Source organism: Taudactylus pleione, unplaced genomic scaffold (genome assembly GCF_031769625.1).
Source record: "Taudactylus pleione unplaced genomic scaffold, aTauple2 ptg000667l, whole genome shotgun sequence".
Lineage (NCBI taxonomy): Eukaryota > Metazoa > Chordata > Amphibia > Anura > Myobatrachidae > Taudactylus > Taudactylus pleione.
In genome coordinates this window covers 183,797-208,113 of record NW_028285069.1, presented here as the reverse complement: position 1 = coordinate 208,113, position 24,317 = coordinate 183,797, and the positions used below count along the sequence as shown (strand labels likewise).

Here is a 24,317-nt window from a genome sequence, read left to right as displayed (position 1 = left end):
CCCACTAATCAGAAAAGAATAGGATCTCACCACATCAATCCCAAACAACAATTACTAAAGAAAAGCTCCTGAAGGTGAGATGGCGCTGATGTTTCAAACGAGATTAGTAAAATAATACTTAGATTTATACGTATACTGGCACAACAGGACTCCCCCGGTGTAGCATCAATTCACAGAATTGATGCTACATCCAGTTATCATGAAAAAAATATAAAACATGTATATTTGTAACACCATATATCAACAAGAGTATAACTGCCATCACTAGCACTTGTATATAGATAAACAATATTGAGTACCCCACTCACTATAACATGGGTGGAGTATTGGCTCATAAAGGTTTCTTTTTAGATTCTTCCAAGTACCGTTCTTCAAAAAAATTTATTTTAATAATAAAGGTGGGTGTGTACCCTACTCACATGAGTAGAGTCTTTAAACTTCATATAAAGGTATCTTTAGAAAGGGTATATATATACTTGTCCAGTCCCCAAAATACCGCTTTGATCAGTATGCGGATCCACCTTTTAAATTGTATATGAAAACCAGGAATTCCATCCTTCCCCGTAATATATTAATTGGGATTCATGTGAAGATGGCAAATCTATTTCAAGATTGGCTTGCTGACTTATAGCTCTATATCAGAGCTATGAAAGTCATCAAGCCAATCTTGAAATATTATTGATCATAATCGGTCATAATGTATCTTATTTAAATAAAACAAATATCTTCTAAGTGGCTTTAATTTTCCCACATCTAACCCCTGTTTGTTGATGTGAATAATTTGACCTTAACTCAATTTGCCTTGTCCATCTTGGTAATGCGTTTGATCATGTTGACTGTTGAAGTATACAGTACCTTCTTTTTTTTTCCTCCGGGTGGTGGGGTGAGGGGTTAATTCTGATTTAGGAGCAGTGCAAATTAAGCAAGTAACATTGCACCTGGAACTAACCATGTTACAATAAGGAGACTTATGTCTTACCTGGTTAAGTCCTATTCTTCTAAATCCGTAGGGGACACAGGGACTACGCTGGGTATAGGATGTGCAGAAGGAGGACTGGGCACCAAACAGTTAAAGTCTTTGACTTCCCAGACAGCCCAGCCTCCTCTCCTATACCCCAGCCCCAGGCAGACCAGTTAAGTTAGCAAGCCCATGGCAGCAGTGAGAAAGGACAAGGAAGATTGGCAGACCCACCGATCGAAACACACCTCACAAATGGATGCGGGAACCAGAACAGGAGAAATCCCCAAAAGCCAGGTGCGTCAGGGTAGGCACCCTGTGTCCCCTATGGAGTTCGAAGAAAAGGACTTAACCAGGTAAGACCTGTCTCCTTTTCGTCTAAACATTCCATAGGGGACACAGGGACTACGCTTGGACGTCCCAAAGGGAGGAGACTTTCCTGAATTGCACTGAGAACATGCCGCCCAAAATCCACATCCGCGGAGGCGGCACACGAAAAAGTCGGGAAAAAAAACGGTGGCCAAAAAACCACGTCACCGCCCTAGACAGCTGCTCCTGCCGAGGCACTCTTGGCGAGCTGCCTACAAAGTACCAACCGACCCGGTGGTATGAGTAGTCCCCACATGGTGGATGGACCAAGAAACCAGTGGGCCTAGTGCTTTGCAGCTGACCAGCCCTCTTGGAAAACCCATAGAGTACAAAGAAGAGGATCAGACATATGGAGATTCTTAATGTGGTCCACCTAGACTCGGAGAGCCCTCAGCACATATGGAGAGACCAGCTCCAGCGAAGAATCAGGACACTGAAAGGCCGGAATCAAACACCTGGTTGAAGTGAAACAGAGAAACAACAATCGTCATGGCAGCCAAACAGTCCGGGTGAAAGACCGGAAACGGAGAGCAACACGGGTCTACCATGAGTGTGCTTATGGTATATCCGCTCCGAGCCGTAGCATTGGCCAGAAGGAGTCTTCCCAACAAAAGGACTAAAGAACCCTCAGCACAAAACATAAATCCCAAGGAGCCATCCAAGGAACAAAGGGGGACAGCACATGGAGGACTACCTGATGGAAAGGCATTACGTCAGGTAACAGCGCAATCCGTCTCTGAAAGAGTACAGAGAGGGCAAAATACTGGAACCACCATCAACAATAAGACCAGAAACCCCAAACCAGGCACACCTGCAGGAAAGGGAGAGAAACCATGGAAGATGAAGAGACCAAGGGTCAAGGTCCCTGGTGATAATCAGGATAAAGAACGCTGCCAAACCCGATAATTCCTAGCAGTAGCGGATTTGTGGGCATGGGGCATGGTACTGACCTAAAAAAAAGACCCGGCCCTTGGGATGGACAACTCAAGAGCCACACCGCCAGGGAGAGATAGGCGCAAACCGGATGGAAGCCCAGGCCCTGAGGCAGGAGATCCGGAAGAAATAGAGAAGAGTCTATAGAGAGACCCAGAAGAGCCACGTTTCAAGCTCTCCACTGCCAAATGGGATCACGATGTCACCACGAGGAGCACGGTGCCTCCACTAGGAGCACAGTGTCCCTACCTAAGTAAATCTGTGGAGAATCTATAGAATAAGCAAGATCGGAGGGAATATGTACCTAAGTCGAAAGACCCATTGAATCGCCCAAGCTTCCACCAGAAAAAATCCCAGATCCCTGGTGCGAGAGACTTAACTCAGCCACTTGTCTGGATGAAATACTACGTACCCGAGCGATCATCCTGGCAGGTTAGGAAGTCCATTCCCCCAACCCTAGATGAAGATCGCATAAACAGAAGAAGAAGAAGGGACTACCCAGCTGCGAATGCGACTGACCTTCATGGCGCCGCAACATAAATTGCCTCCCTTATGGTTGATGTAGACAACGGAGGCTGTGTTGTCGGGCTGAACCTGGCCGAAACGAAGCTGGGGATGCGCTGGACACAAAGCCCAAGAGACCCTGCGGGGCTCCCAGAATGTTGACTGGGAGATGGCTACCCTGAACTGTCCGCCGACCCCAATGTTGTCCGTCTGAAAGGAAACTTTCTAAACAGTGGAATTAAGTAAGACAGTGACACCCAGGTGGAGTATCTACTAAGACGGAGTAAAGGGAGACCATCTCCAATAGCTGATCTACTCGAGACTGAAGCAGATCACATAGCCAGGTGAAGATGTCCTTGAGGACCACCAGAGACTGTGCCAGGACAAAAGGATCATCTAGGTAAGGGAAACTTCTGACCCTGTGCGCCCCAACAGAGGAGCCATAACCGATATGACTTACGTGAAAATACAAGAAATCACAGACCCCCCGGACAGCAACCCGAGGAAACTATGTTGACTGTCCTGAATGTGCACAGAGACTATAAAATCCCCAAGTTCCATGAGCAGATTGATAGAACGTAAAGATCCCATGCTGAACCAGGGGACCCACAGGAAGCGGTTGAGAGCCTTCGGGAAGAGTATTGGTCAAAAAGACCTACTCGCCCTTTGAACCAAGACGAAGCTGACCTAGAATAGTTTGCCTCTCGGGATCCGGAGTAAAAGTATTCTGGAGACCAGAAGGAAGAGCATGTACTCCAGTAGGGCTTCTGCTTTTCCCGGAACCAATGGAAGGCCTGTAACCAGGCTGGAGGACACTCCCGGAAGGGTAAAGCGTTTCTCTGAGAAACCATTCCATGAACCAAGGAGTTCGACATGGTCGCCAGCCTTGACTGGGACAAAGAAGAAGAAGCCGCCTCCTACGTTATCCAGGTGGAAAAATTAAAATTGCCACATGAGGCCTGGTGGTGTGGCTTCTGGAAGCCCAGAATTCTTGCTGCGGGGCTTACCCTGGCGGAAGCACCTGGAACTTGGAGAAAAACTGGCCCTATGCCTTCCTTGCGTACAAATGGATCAACAATTAGACACTCAGAATGTGGAAGGGAGAAACACCTTCCATGATTGCGCCGCCGAGGCAACAATTCTGGCCTAGGTAGGACCAAAGAAATTGCCCCCAGAATAAAGAAGAGCTTCCAGAGCCTTCTGCTCTCAGAGGGGGCACTTTACTAGTTCATCACAAGGGACAATAACTGGTTCCTGGGAGTGCCAGAGGAGAGACCCTCCTCTAGGCTGTCTGTCCACTGCCAAAGGCACTAGCCAAACAGCTATAACCGGAAGAGCGATAGCACCTTCATGGAAATAACACTTAGGTAAGGTTTCCAACATCCAATCTTTGGATCCAAAAGTGAAGCCGAAGTAAGGAAAGGAAGTGAAGCATTCTTAACTAAGCTGGCAATATGTGCATCGCCCGGGGGACAGCCTTCCATGAGTGACGCTCAGCAAGAAGCGGAAGCGATGAGCACGGTGCCGCCAATAAAGGCCAAAAGCTGGGAGACGTTATAACTGTCAGGAATGTTGTAAGCCTCTCCTGAGAGGTCCTGAAGCCAAAAGTGCGGAAGTCCCCAATTCTGAAATGACTGGCCAACATCTGAGGAAACCGTTGAGTCTGAGGCATAAGCAAATCAAATTAAAAGGAATTGCTGGTCCGCTTGGACAGTCCGTGTAAGTCCTTATCCAGCAGCTGCTGGAAGGAGGGGGACTCCAGTTCCCAACCCAATATTGTGGAAAAACTGCAGGCAATCCTTGGCCCCCACCCACGTAGGCTTTGCAAGAAGGATCCAACTGGAATCCTAAATAAAGTTACTCCAGATGAAGCCTGAACTCACAACCTTGGTGTAGCTCAACAGATATTGTCTTATAAGTACTGTGCGCTGACCGATAACGCCACTGGAGCACATTTTAAAGGGGGAGCCCTAGTCCAAATGGGACACTGGAAGCCCTCACAAGAGGGATAGTAGGACCTACCTAAAGTTCTCAACAGTCCAAGCCCCAGTCGGCTGGAAGGAACTAAACGGTATAACCTCACCTTAGGGGTGAGGTATACAGGGGGACCTGAGCCATGCTCTACGGAGACTAGCTGTAGCAGGCTGACAATAAAATGGCTTCTCAGCTTCTTGGTGGGACGGACAGGAGGCAGTTAATAAACCCACTGGTGGGAAGCCTCCATGAGGGAACCCACCAGGAGCCAGGAGAGTTGCCAACAGGGAGAGCCCACCTCCCCTTTCTGACAGAGATCCCCCAGGGCAGTGGCTGCTATTATTGCCCGTTACTTATGTGCCCTGGTGGTCCAGTGGGCGCTGCCTTATCTGAGTCCCCGGCATCTGGCTGCGGTTGGGGTACTCTGTGTCTGTGGAGGACCTGGCCGAGGTCGCTGACCCATTCGTCAGCGCTGGGGGTGGCGACTGGGTCAGCTCTGCGCTGCCCACTCAAATAAAGTAAAAATATATTGAAATAAAATAAAGGCTGCAGAAACAGCCCCTGTTTGTAAGCGTGCCTGGCTCCTGCCTTTGCACCTAACAACAAACTGGCCTGGCTGGGGGCGGGGTATAGGGGAGAAGGAGGCTGGGCTGCCTGGGAAGTCAAAGACTTTAACTGTTTGATGCCCAGTCCTCCTTCTGCACAGCCTATACCCAGCGTAGTCCCTGTGTGTCCTATGGAAGGTGCAGAAGATTAAATATATTTGTTATTTTTGCTTGCAGGGTAAATAATACTGACTGTATTTGCATGTAGCCCACAAATGAGTGAGCAGCTTAGTAGTAAAATTGCAATTTAGATTTCAGTATGGACACGGCCCTCCCAAACCTTAATCTCTGCACATTGCACATCTGACCCACAAGCAGTGCGGCATGGTTTAGCCAAGGTGCAAAGTTACTTTTTTTGGCTTTGCTCCCAACTATGAATCATGTTCATAATCTTCACATTGACACACACCATAATCTAGGGTTCAAACTCTCTGCAATTACCGGGCAGAGAAACAGGTCCGTCTTACAGCATTGTAGGATTGTGGGAATAAAAATGTGTACGGTCAATAAAATGAAACCTTTATATTTATTGGTAAACTTCTCAAAGTATCTGACTTAACACTCAGATTGGTGTAACCTCCATTCACTAATAGGTCAGGAAAAAGGGTAGTTTGGGCGTAAGGCTGGAGAGAGGTACATAAATGTATGTTGTCGGTGTTATTAATACTTCATTCATATTGATGCCATGTAAATAGAAATTCAACTTGCTGGAGTCGCATGAGCAAGGAAGGTGCCAGAGACCTCTAGATCCTCACGTGTCAGAAGCGCATATAAGAGAAGACACGTTGGAACGATTAAGGAAGTGGTAGTTAGGTACCTGTTAGGGAAGTGGTAGTTAGGTACCTGTTAGGGAAGTGGTAGTTAGGTACCTGTTAGGGAAGTGGTAGTTAGGTACCTGTTAGGGAAGTGGTAGTTAGGTACCTGTTAGGGAAGTGGTAGTTAGGTACCTGTTAGGGAAGTGGTAGTTAGGTACCTGTTAGGAGAGACTGAGCTGTGCTCTCACAGGGGACCTTTAGTCAAAGTCAACACAACCTCACAGACCCAGCTTTGCAATCAAAGATTGTGCGCTAACTATATAACCAGCTGTTGTCCAATTGACTGATTAATAACTTGTATAAGTCCTAAGTCTATGCATGTGGATATAATGCAAATGGGGATTATTTTATTTATTACCAGTTATTTATATAGCGCACACATATTCCGCAGCGCTTTACAGAGTATATTTGCCTCCCGTGGAGCTTACAATCTATGGGCCTGATTCAGAGCCGCTCATAAGCGGGCACTCGTTCGCTCCGAGCGATGTTTGCCCAACTGCGCATGCGTACGGATCGTTATACGCATGCGCGAACCAGTCAGTGCGGTCGAAATTCATGTGCTCGCAAAATAGCGAATGCCTGATAATTTGAGTGACAGAGGCGTATGTGGTAACAGCTGAAGGTGCTTGAAAACGGGGAGTGGAGATCCAAACGCAGGCGTGCTTAAAGGTCAAAACGGGCGTTTTATGGGTGTGCATAATTAATACAGCAGCGTCATTGACCACGTCACTGGGTTATTTTATAGCCAGAACTGCTCGCAAAATTGTGGTAGCAAAAACCAACCACAAGAATAGCGAGCAGTTCATACCCTGGTTGATGTACTCGATTAATCTAATAAATAGTGGACATGACGTAGGATGCGAGCGGCTAGGGGGCGTAGTTTCCCAAAAAACGACCGCAAGTTTTGTTCGCTCGTTCAGACCTAGAGGCGTGAACAGACCGCAAAGAGCGAACGGTTCATTTGAATAGCCACCCCTATTTTCTGGACGAGCGAGCGCTAATTGCGTCCGGCTCTGAATCAGGCCCTATGTCCCCTACCACACACACACAGAAACCGGAGCACCCGGAGGAAACCCACGCCAGCACAGGGAGAATATACAAACTCCACACAGTTAGGGCCGTAGTGGGAATCGAACCCACGACCTCAGTGCTGTGAAGCAGTAATGCTAACCACGTATCAATGTTATCTGTCTATGGGTATAATTGGTTGGAGCGATTGAAAACATACAGATGTGTCCTCATACACAATGGCTTTAGTCGTGCTAAGCATGCCCTCTCGGCATGCCAGATCCCGGGCAACTTGCTGCTTTCCTTGATTGGGGAAGGGGGGCTATTCGCAAATATTTTGTATCCCCCAATTGTACGACAGATAGACAACAGTAGATATCTCCAATACCTGCTGCTGTTCTTCCATTCCCACCGGCAGCCGCTACCCCCATAGGTTTCAATAGATGATGCAATGCTGCCATATTTACCAACTTCCGTAATGCCACAGGAACCCAATGGTCGCGGCGAATGTGCAGTCAAGTAGAGATTGCAAAATTGATACACTCTGTGTTCTATGGGCCTGATTCAGCAAGGACCGCTGATGTGATCATGTCTGCAATCGCACACGCTGGTCTGCTGCGAAAGTATGCTAATGCTTGCAATCGCAAAACACTCGCATGGACAACATGCAGGCACCTACTTTCCCTTTCTCACATCCGTAATGCCTTGCAAACCTCCTCAAACATCGAGTTCCTTCGACCCCTCACGTGGACGTACTGTAGCCCTGACCTTGCCTAGAAATTGCTAACCCCGTTGCACGAAGTGAGAGCTCAAGCTGCGTATGCCATCGCAGAGGCTAAGTTATGCACGCCCCTGCGACGGCGTTCAAACGCACTGGCACGCCTGCATTTCTCCAACCACACCCCAGTCACCACCCCCAAACGATACTTCCTGTCAATCACTCTGCGATGGGTGTGTACGATCGCACTGTGATGCATACGCATGCACAGCACGCAACAATCGTCCGTCTGTGTGCGCTTTAGCAGTTGCGATCCTTGCCGAATCCGGCCCTATACAGTATATAGTCTTCCTTGAATAGAAGTTGTATTTCTGTCATTTCCATTATTATATTTTAGCATTAATATATCGAAATAAACTTCTAAAGTACTCATATAGGTTAGTTATTTACGAATGCATGTGCTAACTTGCGCAGTAAGGCATTGCAGCCAATCAGGAATTGGCTTTAATCAACCTAGAGCAAGGTGTGCTAATGAGAGCACATGTCTGCTTGGCTGTCATCAATTCCAGCACTGGGCTATTTTATATGCATGTTAATGAATAGCACCAACCGTGTTACAGTTTCAGTATTAGTCCATTATTCATGCTTTTTATTATCTTTATCTCCTGCTTTGCCGATAGAGTAGAGTAGTTTCCTCCAAAGAGATATTTTTATGCAAATAGGCTTGTACTGTAGGTTTAGCAGTTCCTCTATAGGCTTTGTATCAGTCCACCAGGAAACCGCACTGACTCAGACACTCTTGTATTAGACAAAGGCAGCAGGTTATATCCTCTATGACTTTATGCCAGATGAAGCGGTGGATCTGTCACTGTCTTTTGTGTAAAAATGCTTCATCTAGTTGCATGTAGAAGATCACCGAGAGCCTTTTCTTGCATATCATTGTTTTCCCTAGTCACTTGCATGACACAGCGTGAGAGAGGGTGGAATCGGCAACAAGATGGGGGGAAACAAAATAATAAATAGTCTCTACGTTTTAAAAACTCTGCATAATGGGGACAGTAAGCAAAAATGTAAACGGGACCATCAGCTGCATAACCAGCCGGCCTGTGCACTGTAACGGCCACACTGCTTATTTTTCGGTCAGTGTCATTTGTTCCTTGCTCATCGACAACTGGAAAAGCTGGTTAATGCACTTATTTGGATGCCAGTGGGTAAGGACACATCATGTGTTTATATCTAATGATGTCTTTCTCTGTCTTACAGAATACAAGTAGAAGACAGCTCGATTTCTTTCCTGCGTGCTCTGCAGCAGCACGTGACTCGGGACGTTCAGCTGGTATGTGTTTTATAGACAAACTGTGAATATGATCAGGATATGCAGGAAACGCTCTACAAGTGGTGTTACAGATCTGACCAGCTACATCCTTGTCCATAGCGCAGAGCCTCGCGCCATGCGTGGCGCAAAACGGACTCTTGCGATTGGAGAGGCGCAATTAAGATTCTGCCATATTGGAGACGCACTCCTGCGATCGCAGACGCGCATTTGCGCCTCCATAGGACTTAAAGGATACCCGCGACCGGTGACACGCCATAGCGTACCGTGGCGCGACTCGCAGGCGCGTTTGTGCCGCTTTCGCCTACATTGTGGGTACATCTGCATCTACATAGCTCGAGAAATTCAAATGTCTAAAAAATAGCCTTTCTACTTCAGGGTCCATAGGGGTCCACAGGGTGACCTTGGGGTATAGCTGGATCCTGGATCCTCGGGCACCACGGAGTTAAAGCTTTCAGCTGCTCCCAGGATGCACTTGGGTCCAACCTCCCCTATACCCCGCCCCCGAGCCACAGGCACCTCAGTTTTAGATGGTGCCCGGCCGGAGTCGGGTCACCCTGCGGGGTGGGCTGCAGGAGCAGCCCCCTAAAGCTTTTAATTTTTTATTTAACTTAGTTAAATTTATTTATTTTTTCTCTAGAGCAGCAGCGCTGGGCTGTCTGTACAGACGCCCACGCTGCCGCTCCTTCTCCCTGCTGGCGCCGCGACGCCAGCACTGAACTGGGGATCGCGGCGGGGGAAGCCAGAGTCTGTACTAGCCGGACTCTGGTTTCCCCCGGGACTGCTGCCGGAAGACGCCGGGGAGATCAGGTAAGCCGCGCACCGCTGATTAGCGGCGGTGCGCGGGTTCCTTTCAAATGCAGTCCCATGCCCCCGGTCTAGGGGACAGACCGGGGGCGCTAGCGGTGGCGGCGGGTTCCCCCTCCAGCGTAGACATACCCCGCCAGACCACTAGACCACCAGGGTTAATATCGCGGCAAGCGGGATGCCGGCAACCCGGGGGTTAATATGCTAGCCAGGGGAGGAAGCCTTCCCTGTCTAGCGGCTCCTCCCCTCAGCTCAGCGCGCCTTTCAGCTCGGAGTCTGGCGTCGCTGAGCTGCAGCTACTCGGGCCACTCCTCCTCTGAGGTCTCCAGCGGCCATTTTCTCTGTGGCAGCGTGGATACTCTCAGGGAGCACGCGGACCGGTCCCCCTGTGTACCTCTCCCCTGCAGAAGGACAGTGTACACAGCACTATAGCCCTCCCAGACACTGAATCTGGGAGGTTGATTGTAGTGGAAAGGTGCAGTGAGTATATCTTCCTGCATGGTATGTGACTTCTGCTAGTGCTGCCTGTCTGTGTCTTTTTTCTACTTACTGTCAGCCTGTACATATCCCTTTCCTTCTCCTACAAGCCCTACAGGTGTGCGGGGGAAGGGTGTTTCTACTGACCTCACCTATATAGATCACGTATTTGTGAGGTCCGTCACATACAGTTGTGTGCTACACGGTGCCATATTGTGGGCTGTTGTTCAGCACACTGGTGAGTGCGCACGTTTTCTTCCTAAGTCATGTCTGAGGAGGAGATTGAGCACTCCGGGGCTCCAGCATTGTTCTCCTGCAGGCGCTGTTCTGCAGAAGTGGATAGGGAGGATTTGTCACAGAACGGCCTGTGCGGACGGTGCCAGGCGGTCCCTGGTACGTCTAAACCTCCCATTTCGCAGGAGCCACCATGGGCGATGTTTTCCGAGGTGCTGGTGTCCATCGCGGACCGTCTGTCGGTCCCGACTGCCGCCCCTACTAGGGCGTTGCCCCAGCCTGCCATCCCCCATTCCCCGGGTGTCCCACAATTATTGCAGACTCCCCCGGGGTCTCAGCCTGTTGGTCCCTATGCGGGGTTGCCAATGTATATTCAGTCCACCCCTGTGGCACAGCCGGCTGTGGTGCCGTTTCAGGCTCCTGTGACAGCTCCTCCACCCTGGGTGGATGCGCTTTCCCACACTGTCCAAGATTTGGCGGCAGCATCTTCGGCTTTTCAGTCGATGTTGCGCAGTGACGTGCCCTCCAGGGCGTCTAAACGCTCAGTCATGGCACAGGCTGCGCATCTTTCGGATTCTGAGGGGTTCTCGGATGATGGTGAGGTACAGGATGACTCAGCCTCAGATGCCTCAGTCCAGGAGGTAGACACTAAGTCTTCCATCAATGTGCGGGCTCTGGTTAAGGCGGTGCGGGCTATTCTTCTGATTGAGGATGAGGCACCCGCTCCCAAGTCAAGGTATCCTAGTTTTAAAAAAGCTAAGGTTACTTCTACAGCGTTCCCCTTGTCTGATCAGTTGACTGATCACATGGCGGTGGCCTGGCAGACGCCCAGTAAGCGTTTCCTGCCACAGAAACGCTTGGCGTCCAATTATCCATTCCCGGAAGCGCATTGTAAGAAATGGGAAACTCCGCCTGCAGTCGATTCCCATGTAACACGCCTCATCAGGAGTGCTACTTTGCCATTGCCGTCTATATCCTCGCTGAAGGATCCTACGGACAGGAAGGTGGAGACTTGTCTAAAGTCTATTTATTCTCTCTCAGGGGCTGTAGCCCGGCCGTCCATGGCCATCTCCTGGGTGGCCAAGGCCATTGAGGGGTGGGCCAACGCCTTGGAGGACACGTTTACGGATGAATCTCCGGACGTCCAGAGGGCGTTGTTAGGACAGATGAGAGATGCCGCCTCCTACATTGGAGAAGCATCTTTGGATGCTAGCCTGTTGACCTCTAGGGTTTCGTCGGCAGCAGTGTCTGCTCGTAGATCCTTGTGGTTGCGGTCTTGGAGAGCAGACGCGGATTCAAAGAAAGGCTTGGAGGCCTTACCTTTTAATGGGGAATTACTATTTGGTCCGGACCTGGACAAAATAGTAGATACCCTGGCAAAATCCAAGTCAGCCTTCCTCCCTTCAGCTACTACACCTGCTAAGGTCCGGAGCTCGGCGTTTCGTTCCTTTCGGGTTCAGGGCAAGGCAAAGGGTCAGTCCTTCCCGAGGCAGTCCGCACCCAAGACCGCCTCAAAGCCAAAGAAGCAAGCCTGGAGTGCTAGGCGCCCTTCTTCCAAGCCAGAAGATAAGCCTTCTGCGTGATGGGACGGGCCTCCCTCTGGGGGACCCCAGAGTGGGAGGCCGACTTCTTCAATTCGCCCAGTGCTGGCACAATACCACCACGGATGCCTGGGTGCGAGAAGTGGTCTCCCAGGGGTACGCCCTGTCTTTTCGGCACAGGCCGCCTTGCCAGTTTTTTTGCACAAGTCCTTCTCAGGACAAAACCAAGGCCTTGCAGGTTCAGGAAGCCATAGAGGCCTTGCTGACGGCGGGGGTCATTATACCCGTACCACAGTCTCAACGTGGGATGGGGTATTACTCTACGCTGTTTCTGGTGCAGAAACCCAATGGCTCTCATCGCCCCATCCTCAATTTGAAGTCCCTGAACAGGTTTCTCAGGGTTCCCAAATTCAGGATGGAAACTTTGCATTCCATCATACTGGCGATGGAACCGGGGGATTATATGGTCTCCCTGGATATCCAGGACGCCTACCTCCATGTGCCTATAGCAACATCGCACCAACGGTTTCTGCGGTTTGCTATTCTCCACAACCACTACCAATTCAGGGCTCTACCCTTTGGTCTCTCCACGGCACCAAGGGTATTTACCAAGGTGATGGCGGTCATGGCGGCTCACCTTCGGAGCCAGGGGATACGGTTGCTACCGTATCTAGACGACCTCCTCTTGCTGGCAAGCTCCCCGGAGGTACTGATCCAGCATCTCCACCTGACGGTCGCTTGTCTACAGGCGCACGGCTGGTTGATCAACTGGAAGAAATCCTCCCTCATCCCATCACAACGGATGGTTCATTTGGGGGCCCTGCTGGACTCTCGTCAGCAACTGACTTTTCTGACTCCAGAGAAGGTCTCCGCCTTCCAGCTGCGGATTCACAGTTGTCTGAGCAGTGGCAGAGTGTCGGTGCACTCAGCGATGAGAGTTTTGGGGTCCATGGTGTCGGCATTCGACATGGTGGAGTTTGCCCAGTTCCATTCCAGGCCCCTGCAGGGGCTGATTCTTTCAGAATGGAACGGATTGCCACACAGGATCCGCTCTCAGATGCTGGTGTTGTCCTCGGAGGTGCGTCTGTCCCTAGCCTGGTGGCTGCAGACAGCGCATCTCCTGGAGGGGCGCCCCTTTTGGATCCCGGAATGGGTTCTGCTCACGACAGATGCCAGTCTCCGGGGTTGGGGGGCGGTGACAGGCTCCTTTGTCACTTCAGGGTCGTTGGTCGGCGGAGGAAGCGATTCTTCCCATCAACATCCTGGAACTGCGGGCAGTATACAGAGCCCTGCAGTCGTCCGGCACCGCTCTTCACGGAAGGGCCGTTCAGGTGCAGTCGGACAACGCCACCACGGTGGCGTACATCAATCACCAGGGAGGGACTCGCAGTCGAGCTGCGATGTCGGAGGTGTCCCGCGTCCTGGCTTGGGCGGAGCGCTATCTTCCAGCTCTCTCGGCAGTTTTCATCCCAGGAGTCCTCAATTGGGAGGCAGACTTCCTCAGCCGTTACGATGTGCATCCCGGGGAATGGTCGCTTCATCCAGAGGTATTCCAACTACTCGTGGACAAGTGGGGGCTGCCAGAGCTGGACCTGATGGCGTCCCGTTACAATCACAAGCTGCCTGTGTACGGGTCAAGGACAAGGGACGCAGGCGCAAGTCTGATAGACGCGCTGTCGGTGAAATGGCTGTTTCAACTGGCTTACTTGTTCCCTCTGATATCTCTGCTGCCTCGGGTCCTGCGCAAGTTCAAACAGGACGGAGACACACTGATCCTGGTGGCCCCAGCGTGGCCCAGAAGGCCGTGGTACTCCGATCTGCGGAGCCTGTCCATCGACGCTCCGTACCTCCTACCTCAACGGCGGGACCTGTTGTCTCAGGGGCCCTGTCTTCACCCGGATCTGGGTCGACTATCTTTGACGGCGTGGCTCTTGAGACAGCCGTCCTGAGGTCTCGGGGCTTTTCTAGCTCCGTTATTACCACCATGCTGAGGGCGCGCAAGCCTGCTTCCGCGAGGATCTATCACAGAGTGTGGCACACTTACTTTCAGTGGTGCGAGGCCAGAAACTATGATCCCCAGGTGTTCCGAGTTTCGCGTATTCTGGCTTTCCTTCAGTCCGGTTTGGACTTAGGATTACGTCTTTCTTCACTGAAGGTACACGTGTCTGGTCTGTCGGTGTGGTTCCAGCGCAGGATCGCTGCTATGCCGGACGTACACACCTTTTTCCAGGGTGTTTTGAGAATCCAGCCTCCCTTTGTGCCACCTGTGGCCCCGTGGGATTTGGCGGTGGTTCTTAGGGCCTTACAGGGTCCTCCTTTTGAGCCCTTGGAGTCAGTGGAGCTCAAGTGGCTAACTTTTAAAACTGTTTTCCTCTTGGCAATTGCTTCTGCCAGGAGGGTTTCAGATTTGGGGGCGCTTTCTTGTCGTCCCCCTTTTCTGATTTTTCATCAGGACAGAGCGGTGCTTCGCACTCGTCCTGATTTCCTGCCTAAGGTGGTTTCCAGGTTCCACATTAATCAGGAAATTGTTGTACCAGCCTTTCAGTCACCTGATCTTTCGGCTGGGGAGACTTCCTTAGACGTTGTAAGGGCACTCCAGGTTTATGTGGACCGGACTAGTTCTGTGAGGAAGTCGGATTCTTTGTTTATCCTCTTTGGTTTTCACAAGAGGGGTTGGCCTGCCAACAAACAGACTCTAGCCCGTTGGCTTCGTTCTGTTATTATTGAGGCTTATATGCAGGAGGGTTTACCTGTTCCAGCCTCTGTTAAGGCTCATTCCACTCGGTCCGTGGGCCCTTCTTGGGCTGCTAGCCGTGGCGCCTCTGCTGTTCAGCTCTGTAAGGCGGCCACCTGGTCTTCCATTCAGACCTTTTTGAGGTTCTATGCGTTTGACACCTTTGCCTCTCAGGATGCATCCTTTGGGCGCCGGGTTCTCCTATCAGCACAGGAGCGTCCCCGCCCTTAGTTGGACTGCTTTGGGACATCCCCAAGGTCACCCTGTGGACCCCTATGGACCCTGAAGTAGAAAACAAGAGATATGGTAAGAACTTACCTTTGTTATCTCTGTTTCTACGAAGTCCATAGGGTCCACAGGGCACCCGCCCTGACGCACCTGGCTTCATATGGGCTCTGTGACTGGTCACCGGTTTTCCGTCTCCCATTTCTGTGAGTATGGTTCTTGTGTGTTCCAGTCTTCCTTCTCTCTGTTTCGTCTCCTCCTCCGGCCTGGGCTGCTTACCAACTGAGGTGCCTGTGGCTCGGGGGCGGGGTATAGGGGAGGTTGGACCCAAGTGCATCCTGGGAGCAGCTGAAAGCTTTAACTCCGTGGTGCCCGAGGATCCAGGATCCAGCTATACCCCAAGGTCACCCTGTGGACCCTATGGACTTCGTAGAAACAGAGATAACAAAGGTAAGTTCTTACCATATCTCTTGTTTTCTACATCAGGTTCCTTAGGGTCCACAGGTGACCTTGGGGTATAGGTGATGACGTAGGCATCAGGCACCATGCAGTTAATTTCTTTCCCCCAGGATGATCTGGTCCCCCTCCATACCCCGCCTCCCAGCCAGGGCATTACTCAGTTTAGTGTGGTGCCCCGGCCAGAGAGGTTGGGGAACACCGGGTATGTAGGGGGGCTATCAGAAGAGCCCCTGAAGTTTGAAAAGCACTGCTTACTGGAGTGGGATTGAGCGGACGGCCCTGACAGTCTGCTCCTACACCCCCCCGCCGCCCTGCCGGAGATTCGTCTCGGCAGGAGCGGCGTGTCCATGCTAGCGGGACACGTCAGTTCCCAGGGCTGCAGGGGGGGGGGGGAGGGGGGGAAGTAAAGGTAAGACTGCTGCGCGCGGTATCCCAGGACGGGAACCGCAGGGCAGCCCATTAGCGCCGGGCAGGGGACACGTGGCCCATCCACTAGGCCTCCACCAGGAGCAAGTTAGCGCTGGGCTCTGGAGGAGGAAGGGCCCGGAGTCCCCAGCGGTTCTCAGCCTGGCCGGGGGAGATGACACGCCTGCACAGCAGCCGGTCCCTCCCCCCACTCAGCGCGCCTTTGCCCTACTCTCAGGCCATGCTGTAGTAGACTCCTCCTACAGGCACCACCCACCAGCAAGCGTTTGGTAGCCATTTTCTGACTCACAGGCAGCGGTTAGTAGCTGGTGTCCTGTGTCCCCCTACATACTTTGATTCCCGGATCTGATATGTAGTTGCAGCCTACATTAACCCTTTTAGTTTTGAAGTTGATTTGCAGCGCTTTTAACCCTTTCAATCTTCAATGACTTTAAGGTTGATTTAAAGTGCCAGGTACCGTGGAGTTTTTCTCCTGCATTGTTTGTGACTGTTTGCTAGCATCTGAATGTGTCTGCTTTACTTTCTACTAAGAATAAAGTATATTGCTGTACACTATTTTTCCGTTTAACCTCTGACTTGCTGCCCAGGTCTGGTCAGGTCACAAACAGTTTGTCTGTGTATAGGGTTGCCTGTACCGCTATTTACACAGACATACCTATACATCCTTTCACCATGTTCAGCGGTGAGGATAATACCCGGGTGTCTGTCCCCACTTTGCAGTCTTATGTGCATTGTGCTGCTGGCATTGGGGACACAGATGTGCTGCGTGAGGGTTTATACGGCAGGTGTTATACCCCGCCAGGTACCTCTGCGTTCCTTGAGACTGCGCAAGAACCCCCATGGGCGTCCTTTGCTCAGGCACTGCAGCCACTTATGGTTCGCATGGCTGTGCCCCCTATGCTCCCCCAAGTGGGGTCTTCAGAGCAGCAACTATTTCTGGCTCCTATGCCACAGATCCAGTTGACACCGCAGGTGGTTAATGTACCACAAGGGTCTCAGGTCAACCCGCCTGCGGGATCTGACCCTGATTCACTTACTAGGACCCCTAGGGTGCTGGCAAAAAGGCCTTCTGTGTCCCCCGCCATCCCTATGTTGACGAAGATAAGAGGTCGTCCGAGGACGATGGGGTGCTTCTAGAGTCTGCTTCGGAGCTATCCCCTAACGATGAGCAGCACAAGTCCAGTGTTTACATTCTGGGCCTGGTTCGAGCAGTAAAAGGAGGTGTTGGTCATTGAGGAGGAGGAGGCTCTGTCAGATCAGCTAGTGGATCATCTGGAGGAGGCGTGTAAGGCAACGGCGAGGTGGTTCCAGCTGCAAAAGTGCCTGGTCAATGCATACCCCTTTCCTGAGGAGTACTTCAGTACTTCAAGAAATGGGTTTCACCTCCTGTAGTGGACTCCCATGTAATATGCTTAGTTAGAAGTGCGACCTTACCTATACTTTCCATTGCGTCCATAAAGGACTCCACTGACTGGAAGGTGGAAAACTGCCTAAAGTCCATGTACTGCTTGTCAGAAGCAGTGGCCAGACCATCTATGGCTATCTCTTGGGTAGCTAGGGTCGTGGAATTCTGGGCAGATCTGTTGGAGGAGTCCCTGTCTCCTGATGCGTTAGAGGACCAGCTGTCTCTGGTGGGCAAGATACGTGACTCAGCTACCTATATGAATGAGGCAGCTCTGGATGTTAGCTTGTTATCCTCAAGAGTGTCAGCTGCAGCTGTCACAGCACGCAGGTCCTTATGGCTCCATTCCTGGAGGGCGGATGCGGACTCTAAGAAGGGACTGGAAGTTTTGCCTTACAATGGGAAGGTGTCGTTTGGCCCGGATCTAGATAAGATCGTGGAGACTTTAGCAGCAGCCAAGTCGGCTCATCAGCCTAGGTCCCCTCAGGTTCCCGAGCTCCCTCCTTTCGGCCCTATAGGGCGCAGACTAGGCTTAAAAGCCATTCATTTCCCAAGCAGACAGCTGCCAGTAAGACTGGCAGACCCAAAAAGCAAGCTTGGAGTACAAGGCGTCCAGCCTCTAAACTGGACGACAAGTCCACAGCATGACGGGATGGGCCTCCCCTTGGGGACCCCACAGTGGGAGACCGACTTCTTCAGTTTGCCCAGTGCTGGCATAAGACCATAACAGATGCCTGGGTAAGAGGAGTGGTCTCTCGGGACAATGCTCTCTCGTTTCGCAGCCGACCCCCTCACCAATTCTTCCACTCGGAAGTCTCAAACAAGGAGCCTTACGTATACAGGAAGTGGTATGTTCCTTGCACAAGGCAGGAGTGATTGTCTCAGTACCAGAACCCCAGCGGGGCATGGGGTTTTATTCCAACTTGTATTTGGTGCAAAAACCCAATGGGACCTACCGCCCTATCCTGAACCTCAAGTGCCTAAACAGGTTTCTCAGGTTTCCTCGTTTCTGGATGGAGACGCTACGCACTATCATACTGGCTATGGAACGGGGGGGATTTCAAGGTACCCCTGGACATCCGGGATGTCTGTTTGCATATCCCTATTGCGGCTTCGCATCAACGATTTCTCAGGTTTGCTGTGCAACAGCAACACTTCCACTTCCAGGCGTTACCCTTTGGCCTATCCACGGCCCCTCAGGTATTTACAAAAATGATGGCAGTGATGGCATCCCATCTGCGGCTGCAGGGGATCCGCCTATTACCGTATCTGGATGAACTGTTGCTCCTGGCAGGATCTCCAGAGGTACTTCTCCATCACCTCCAGATGACCATCTCGGTGATTCAGTCGCATGGATGGCTCATAAAATTGGGGGAAGTCGTCTCTAACTCCATCACAGCGGATGCTGCATCTAGGAGCTCTATTGGACTCACAGCAGCAACGGATCTTCCTGACATCAGACAAGATCTCGGTTTTGCAGACGCGGGTACGCAGATGTCTTCACAGTCGCTGGGTCTCGGTGCATGCAGCAATGCAATTGCTGGGGTCGAGGGTGTCAACATTCGACATCGTGGAGTATGCACAATTTCATTAGAGGCCTCTACAGACACTGGGCCTAATTCAGACCCGCTCGCGAGCGCTGAGCGCTCGCAAGCGGGTCGATGTTGGCTCAGTGCGCATGCGCACGAGGGAGCCGGCTCCATCTTGCGCATGCGAGAGACCCGGATAGCGACGGCCAAGCCGTCGCTCCGGGTCTCGCTACAAAGGGCGTGTGCTGTCAATGGTGAGTGACAGCACGCCCCCTTTGGTGGGCGTGCCGGGGGCGTGGCTGGCCAGACGGAGGCGTTCCCATGGGAATGCCTACCGTCTGGGGCCGGCCCCACTGACATCACAAGTAATGTCAGTGGGAGTGCTTTCCAGGGCTTGCGGCAGACGAGATCCTATCACAAGGGTCTCTTCGCAAGCCCGATGGTCTTAACCATCGCGACCATCTTTTTGGCCACTCGCTATAGCTGTGGATGGTCACCCACAGCTATGCGAGCGGCCAGGAGGCCGCTGTAAAAATTCAGAGGGACGGCCGCAGTGTCGGGTCCCCTCTCCTTTCAGGGTCGGTGGACGCTAGAGGACACAGTCCTTCTAATCAATGTATTGGAACTGAAGGCGGTCTTCCTGGCTCTCTCAAAAGCAAGACATATCCTACAAGGAAATCCTTTGCAGGTGTGGTCAGTCAACGCCACGACGGTGGCGTACATAAACCACCAGGGGGGAACTCGAAGTCAGGCGGCAATGCAAGAAGTGTCCCGCATCCTGACATGGGCAGAAGCTGTGTTCATACCCGGAGTCCTCAATTGGGAAGCGGACTTCTTCAGCCGTCGCGACGTGCATCTAGGGGAATGGTCTCTTCACCAAGATGTGTTTCAACGCCTAGTGAACAGATGGGGCCTATCTGACGTGGACCTAATGGCCTCCCGACACAATTACAAGCTGCCAGTGTACGGATCGAAAACAAGAGACACAGGCGCTCTCCTAGTAGACACTCTGTCGGTCAGGTGGACCTTTCGGTTCGCGTACCTTTTTCCTCCGGTGTCCCTTATTCCTCGTGTACTCAGAAAGTTCGAGCAGGAAGGAGGCAAGCTCTTACTGGTGGCTCCAGCGTGGCCAAGGAGGTACTGGTTCTCATACCTTCAGACCTCCGTGGCTGTTACCTCAACGTCAGGACCTGTTAGGGTAACACATACGGAGGTCTTCGGCTAGAAGAGTGTCAGATTCGGGGGCCCTTTCGTGTCGCTCTCCATACCTGGTGTTCCACCAGGACAGGGCAGTGCTTCGAACTCGCTCTGGTTTCCTTCCTAAGGTGGTGACAAGTTTCCACATTAATCAGGACATTGTGGTTCCGGCCTTTCTCGAGCCAGGTCATTCAGCAGGTGAGGCCTCTTTGGATGTGGTGCGAGCCCTCTGAATTTATGTGGACCGTTTGGGGTCCTACAGAAAGGCAGACTCCCTCTTTGTCCTTTTTGGGTTCCATAAAAAGGGTTGGCCTGCCAGAAGACTGGCACGATGGCTTTGTCTGACTATTTCGGACGCCTACTCTAGGGAGGGCCTTCCAGCTCTGCTTTCTGTATCTGCTCATTCTACGAAATCTGTGGGCCCTTCGTGGGCAGCTCGGCGTGGTGCCTCGGCTGTACAGCTTTGTAAGGCAGCCACCTGGTCTTCAGTCCAGACCTTAGTGAGGTATTATTCACTTGATACCTTCGCCTCTCAGGATGCTTCTTTTGGGCGGCGGGTACTCCTTTCTGTACAGGAGCGTACCCACCCTTAAGGGGAACTGCTTTGGGACATCCCCAAGGTCACCTGTGGACCCTAAGGAACCTGAAGTAGAAAAGAGATATGGTAAGAACTTACCTTTGTTATCTCAATTTCTACTAGGTCCTTAGGGTCCACAGGGCACCCGCCCTAACGCCCTGTACGGTAGCTATTGTGTTGTCTGGTCTACAATCTCTGTCTCCTTCTTAGTGAGAATGTGATTCTTGTATGTTCCAGACTTCCTTCTCTCTCACAGTACTCTTCTCTGGCCTCTGGCTTGCTAATAAACTGAGTGATGCCCTGGCTGGGAGGCGGGTATGGAGGAGGACCAGTGCATCCTGGGGGAAAGAAATTAACTGCATGGTGCCCGATGCCTATGTCATCACCTATACCCCAAGGTCACCTGTGGACCCTAAGGACCTCGTAGAAAGGGAGATAACAAAGGTAAGTTCTTACCATATCTCCTCTTTCAGCGCTTAAATAACAGGGCCTGATTTGTAGTTTGAAGCACCTTGTGCCCAGAATGGGCGCATTGTTATTGCAAAAATGAAAGATGTACCTATCTATGTTGAGTCGCATATAGTTAAAATTACAACACTGCAGTATTTCTGCTTCTGGCATACAAATAACAACCAACTTGTACACAATACAGTATAATGAAGTGTCATAGAAGAGATAATATATTGACAGTGTTATTAATATATGCAGAACATGTATAATTTTTAAGGCGCCAGAAAGTGTCCGCAGCGCCATAGAAAGCATGTCACAGTGACAGGGTTTTCAGAGCATTGGCAGTTCATAGCATAAGTGCCAAGCAATTAATATCACACCGCAGGCTGGCTAGGAAAGGCAACAGTCAGGGCTTGGGCATCTCCATGCAACTAGCAGGAATCACGGGTGAGAGTTGTTGAGTACTCAGTGATCCTGTACCCAACGTATGGCATAAGGTTGCTATATTTCAAAACTAAAAAAACTGGGACACATTCGCGGGGATCCCACCGGCGCAGTCTACCCGCACCACACCCTATTACATAAAGCCCATAATATGGAAATTCAATTATATGTCCATGAAGGCAAAACACAGGCTGTACATAGAATTACTGTTTGGATATTTAAAGCTCATTTAAAGTTCACAGTTTATCCTGACTATATGAATTTTCATTAAGAAACTGTGGGCCTAATTCAGACCCGCTCGCGAGCGCTGAGCGCTCGCCAGCAGGTCGATGTTGGCCCAGTGCGCATGCGCACGACGGAGGTGGCTCCGTCATGCGCGAGACCCGGATAGCGACGGGCAAGCCGTCGCTATGGATCTCGCTACAAAGGGGGCGTGCTGTCGATGGTGAGTGACAGCACGCCTGCTTTGGTGGGCGCGCCGGGGGCGTGGCTGGCCAGACGGAGGCGTTCCCATGGGAACGCCTACCATCTGGGGCCGGCCCCACTGACATCACAAGTAATGTCAATGGGAGTGCTTTCGGCTCTGATAGAGCCAAAAGCACTACAGGGCTTGTGGCAACGAGACCCTACCACAAGGGTCTCGTCGCAAGCCCAATGGTCTCGATGGTCTTGACCATCGCGACCATCTTCCTGGCCGCTCGCTATAGCTGTGGGTGGTCACCCACAGCTATACGAGTGGCCAGGAGGCCGCTCTAAAAATTCAGAAGGACGGCCCTGATTCAGAGCGAGCGCTCTGTCAGAGCGTCCGGCTCTGAATCAGGGCCTGTGTCTGCAGAGCAGGGGGTGAGGATGGGTATTGGGCGGGAGCGAGGCGGAGACATGGTGACAGTAAGTAATAGTAGAAAAAGTGATAAGTTGAAGGCAGAATATACGGAAATAAATAATGCAATTCGAGCACAATCAGAGGTGATCTTCAAAGGGCAAGTTGGCGGGGAGTGAGGAAGACTTATAATTTGTACAATGCATAGTGTAGTAAGCAATACATAAGGCAGTAAATCATATTTGTCATGTAGAAAGCAGTAGATACTGTAAGTAGAAAGCAACAAACTCAGCAGCAGGTAAAACAGTTCAAACACAATCAGAGGTGGTAATCAATGACGAGCTAACGGGAGCGAGGAAGAGTGCAGGATCACAGAGTGCAGGGGCAGCAGTCAGGAATGGTGAGAGTTGGCAGATAGTACATACAGGGCTCCCGGAGTCCAGTTTGCAGCTACTCGGAAACTGAGTGCAGTCCCCGGGGGATGAGTTGTCTTTACCTGTTCACAGGGTTTACAGGTAGAGGCAGCTGCTCCTCTGTGGTTGTGTCTCAAAGATGGTTGTCTAGCAAGGTGCTGGGGTTATGGGGCCCGTGATTTAGCACCACCGCCGAGTAGAGTGAGCCTGAAAGCAGCCGCAGGGACCTGGAGAATCCGGTGTGCACCGTTGGAAAAACACTGGCAGCCGGGGCCGGAATGTAGAGGACTGATCGCGGGTCGCGGCGTGACTCACGGGAGGCACAAGGATAGGGCCGTGGCCAGGGCCTGTCACATTCTGCACAGCAAGAAGCAGTGGTTCACGGAGGACTCTTCAGATGGGACCAGGAGGATGGGCAGTGAGGAGCAACTTATCTTCTGCCCTCCAGTGCCTTCCCTACCGGCTTCTCTTCTTCCATCCAGTGCCTGGCTCTGGCTTCACTATAAATCGGGACTCATGTATAGACACCGGGACAGATGCATAAATACCGGTACGATCCCTATAAAGGGGAGGAGACAGGGTATCAGAGTACTGGTGACATGGAGTGTGTATCCCTATGAAGGGGAGGAGAGTACTGGTGACATGGAGTGTGTACCCTATGAAGGGGAGTATCCCTATGAAGGGGAGGAGAGTACTGGTGACATGGAGTGTGTATCCCTGTGAAGGGGAGGAGAGTACTGGTGACATGGAGTGTGTATCCCTGTGAAGGGGAGGAGAGTACTGGTGACATGGAGTGTGTATCCCTGTGAAGGGGAGGAGAGTACTGGTGACATGGAGTGTGTATCCCTGTGAAGGGGAGGAGAGTACTGGTGACATGGAGTGTGTATCCCTGTGAAGGGGAGGAGAGTACTGGTGACATGGAGTGTGTATCCCTGTGAAGGGGAGGAGAGTACTGGTGACATGGAGTGTGTATCCCTGTGAAGGGGAGGAGAGTACTGGTGACATGGAGTGTGTATCCCTATGAAGGGGAGGAGAGTACTGGTGACATGGAGTGTGTATCCCTATGAAGGGGAGGAGAGTACTGGTGACATGGAGTGTGTATCCCTGTGAAGGGGAGGAGAGTACTGGTGACATGGAGTGTGTATCCCTGTGAAGGGGAGGAGAGTACTGGTGACATGGAGTGTGTATCCCTATGAAGGGGAGGAGAGTACTGGTGACATGGAGTGTGTATCCCTATGAAGGGGAGGAGAGTACTGGTGACATGGAGTGTGTATCCCTATGAAGGGGAGGAGAGTACTGGTGACATGGAGTGTGCATCCCTATGAAGGGGAGGAGAGTACTGGTGACATGGAGTGTGTATCCCTA

At 51.5% G+C, this 24,317-nt stretch overlaps 1 protein-coding gene across 1 annotated transcript in view; it reads left to right on the top strand.

Moving 5' to 3' along the window:
* Positions 1-24,317, top strand: part of PIWIL4 (piwi like RNA-mediated gene silencing 4) — a 273,504-nt gene that overhangs the window by 150,274 nt on the left and 98,913 nt on the right. Inside the window, exon 13 of the mRNA XM_088455729.1 lies at positions 9,148-9,220. Within this exon, the coding sequence (XP_088311855.1) occupies positions 9,148-9,220 (73 nt within the window). The remainder of the gene's footprint in view (positions 1-9,147; positions 9,221-24,317) is intronic.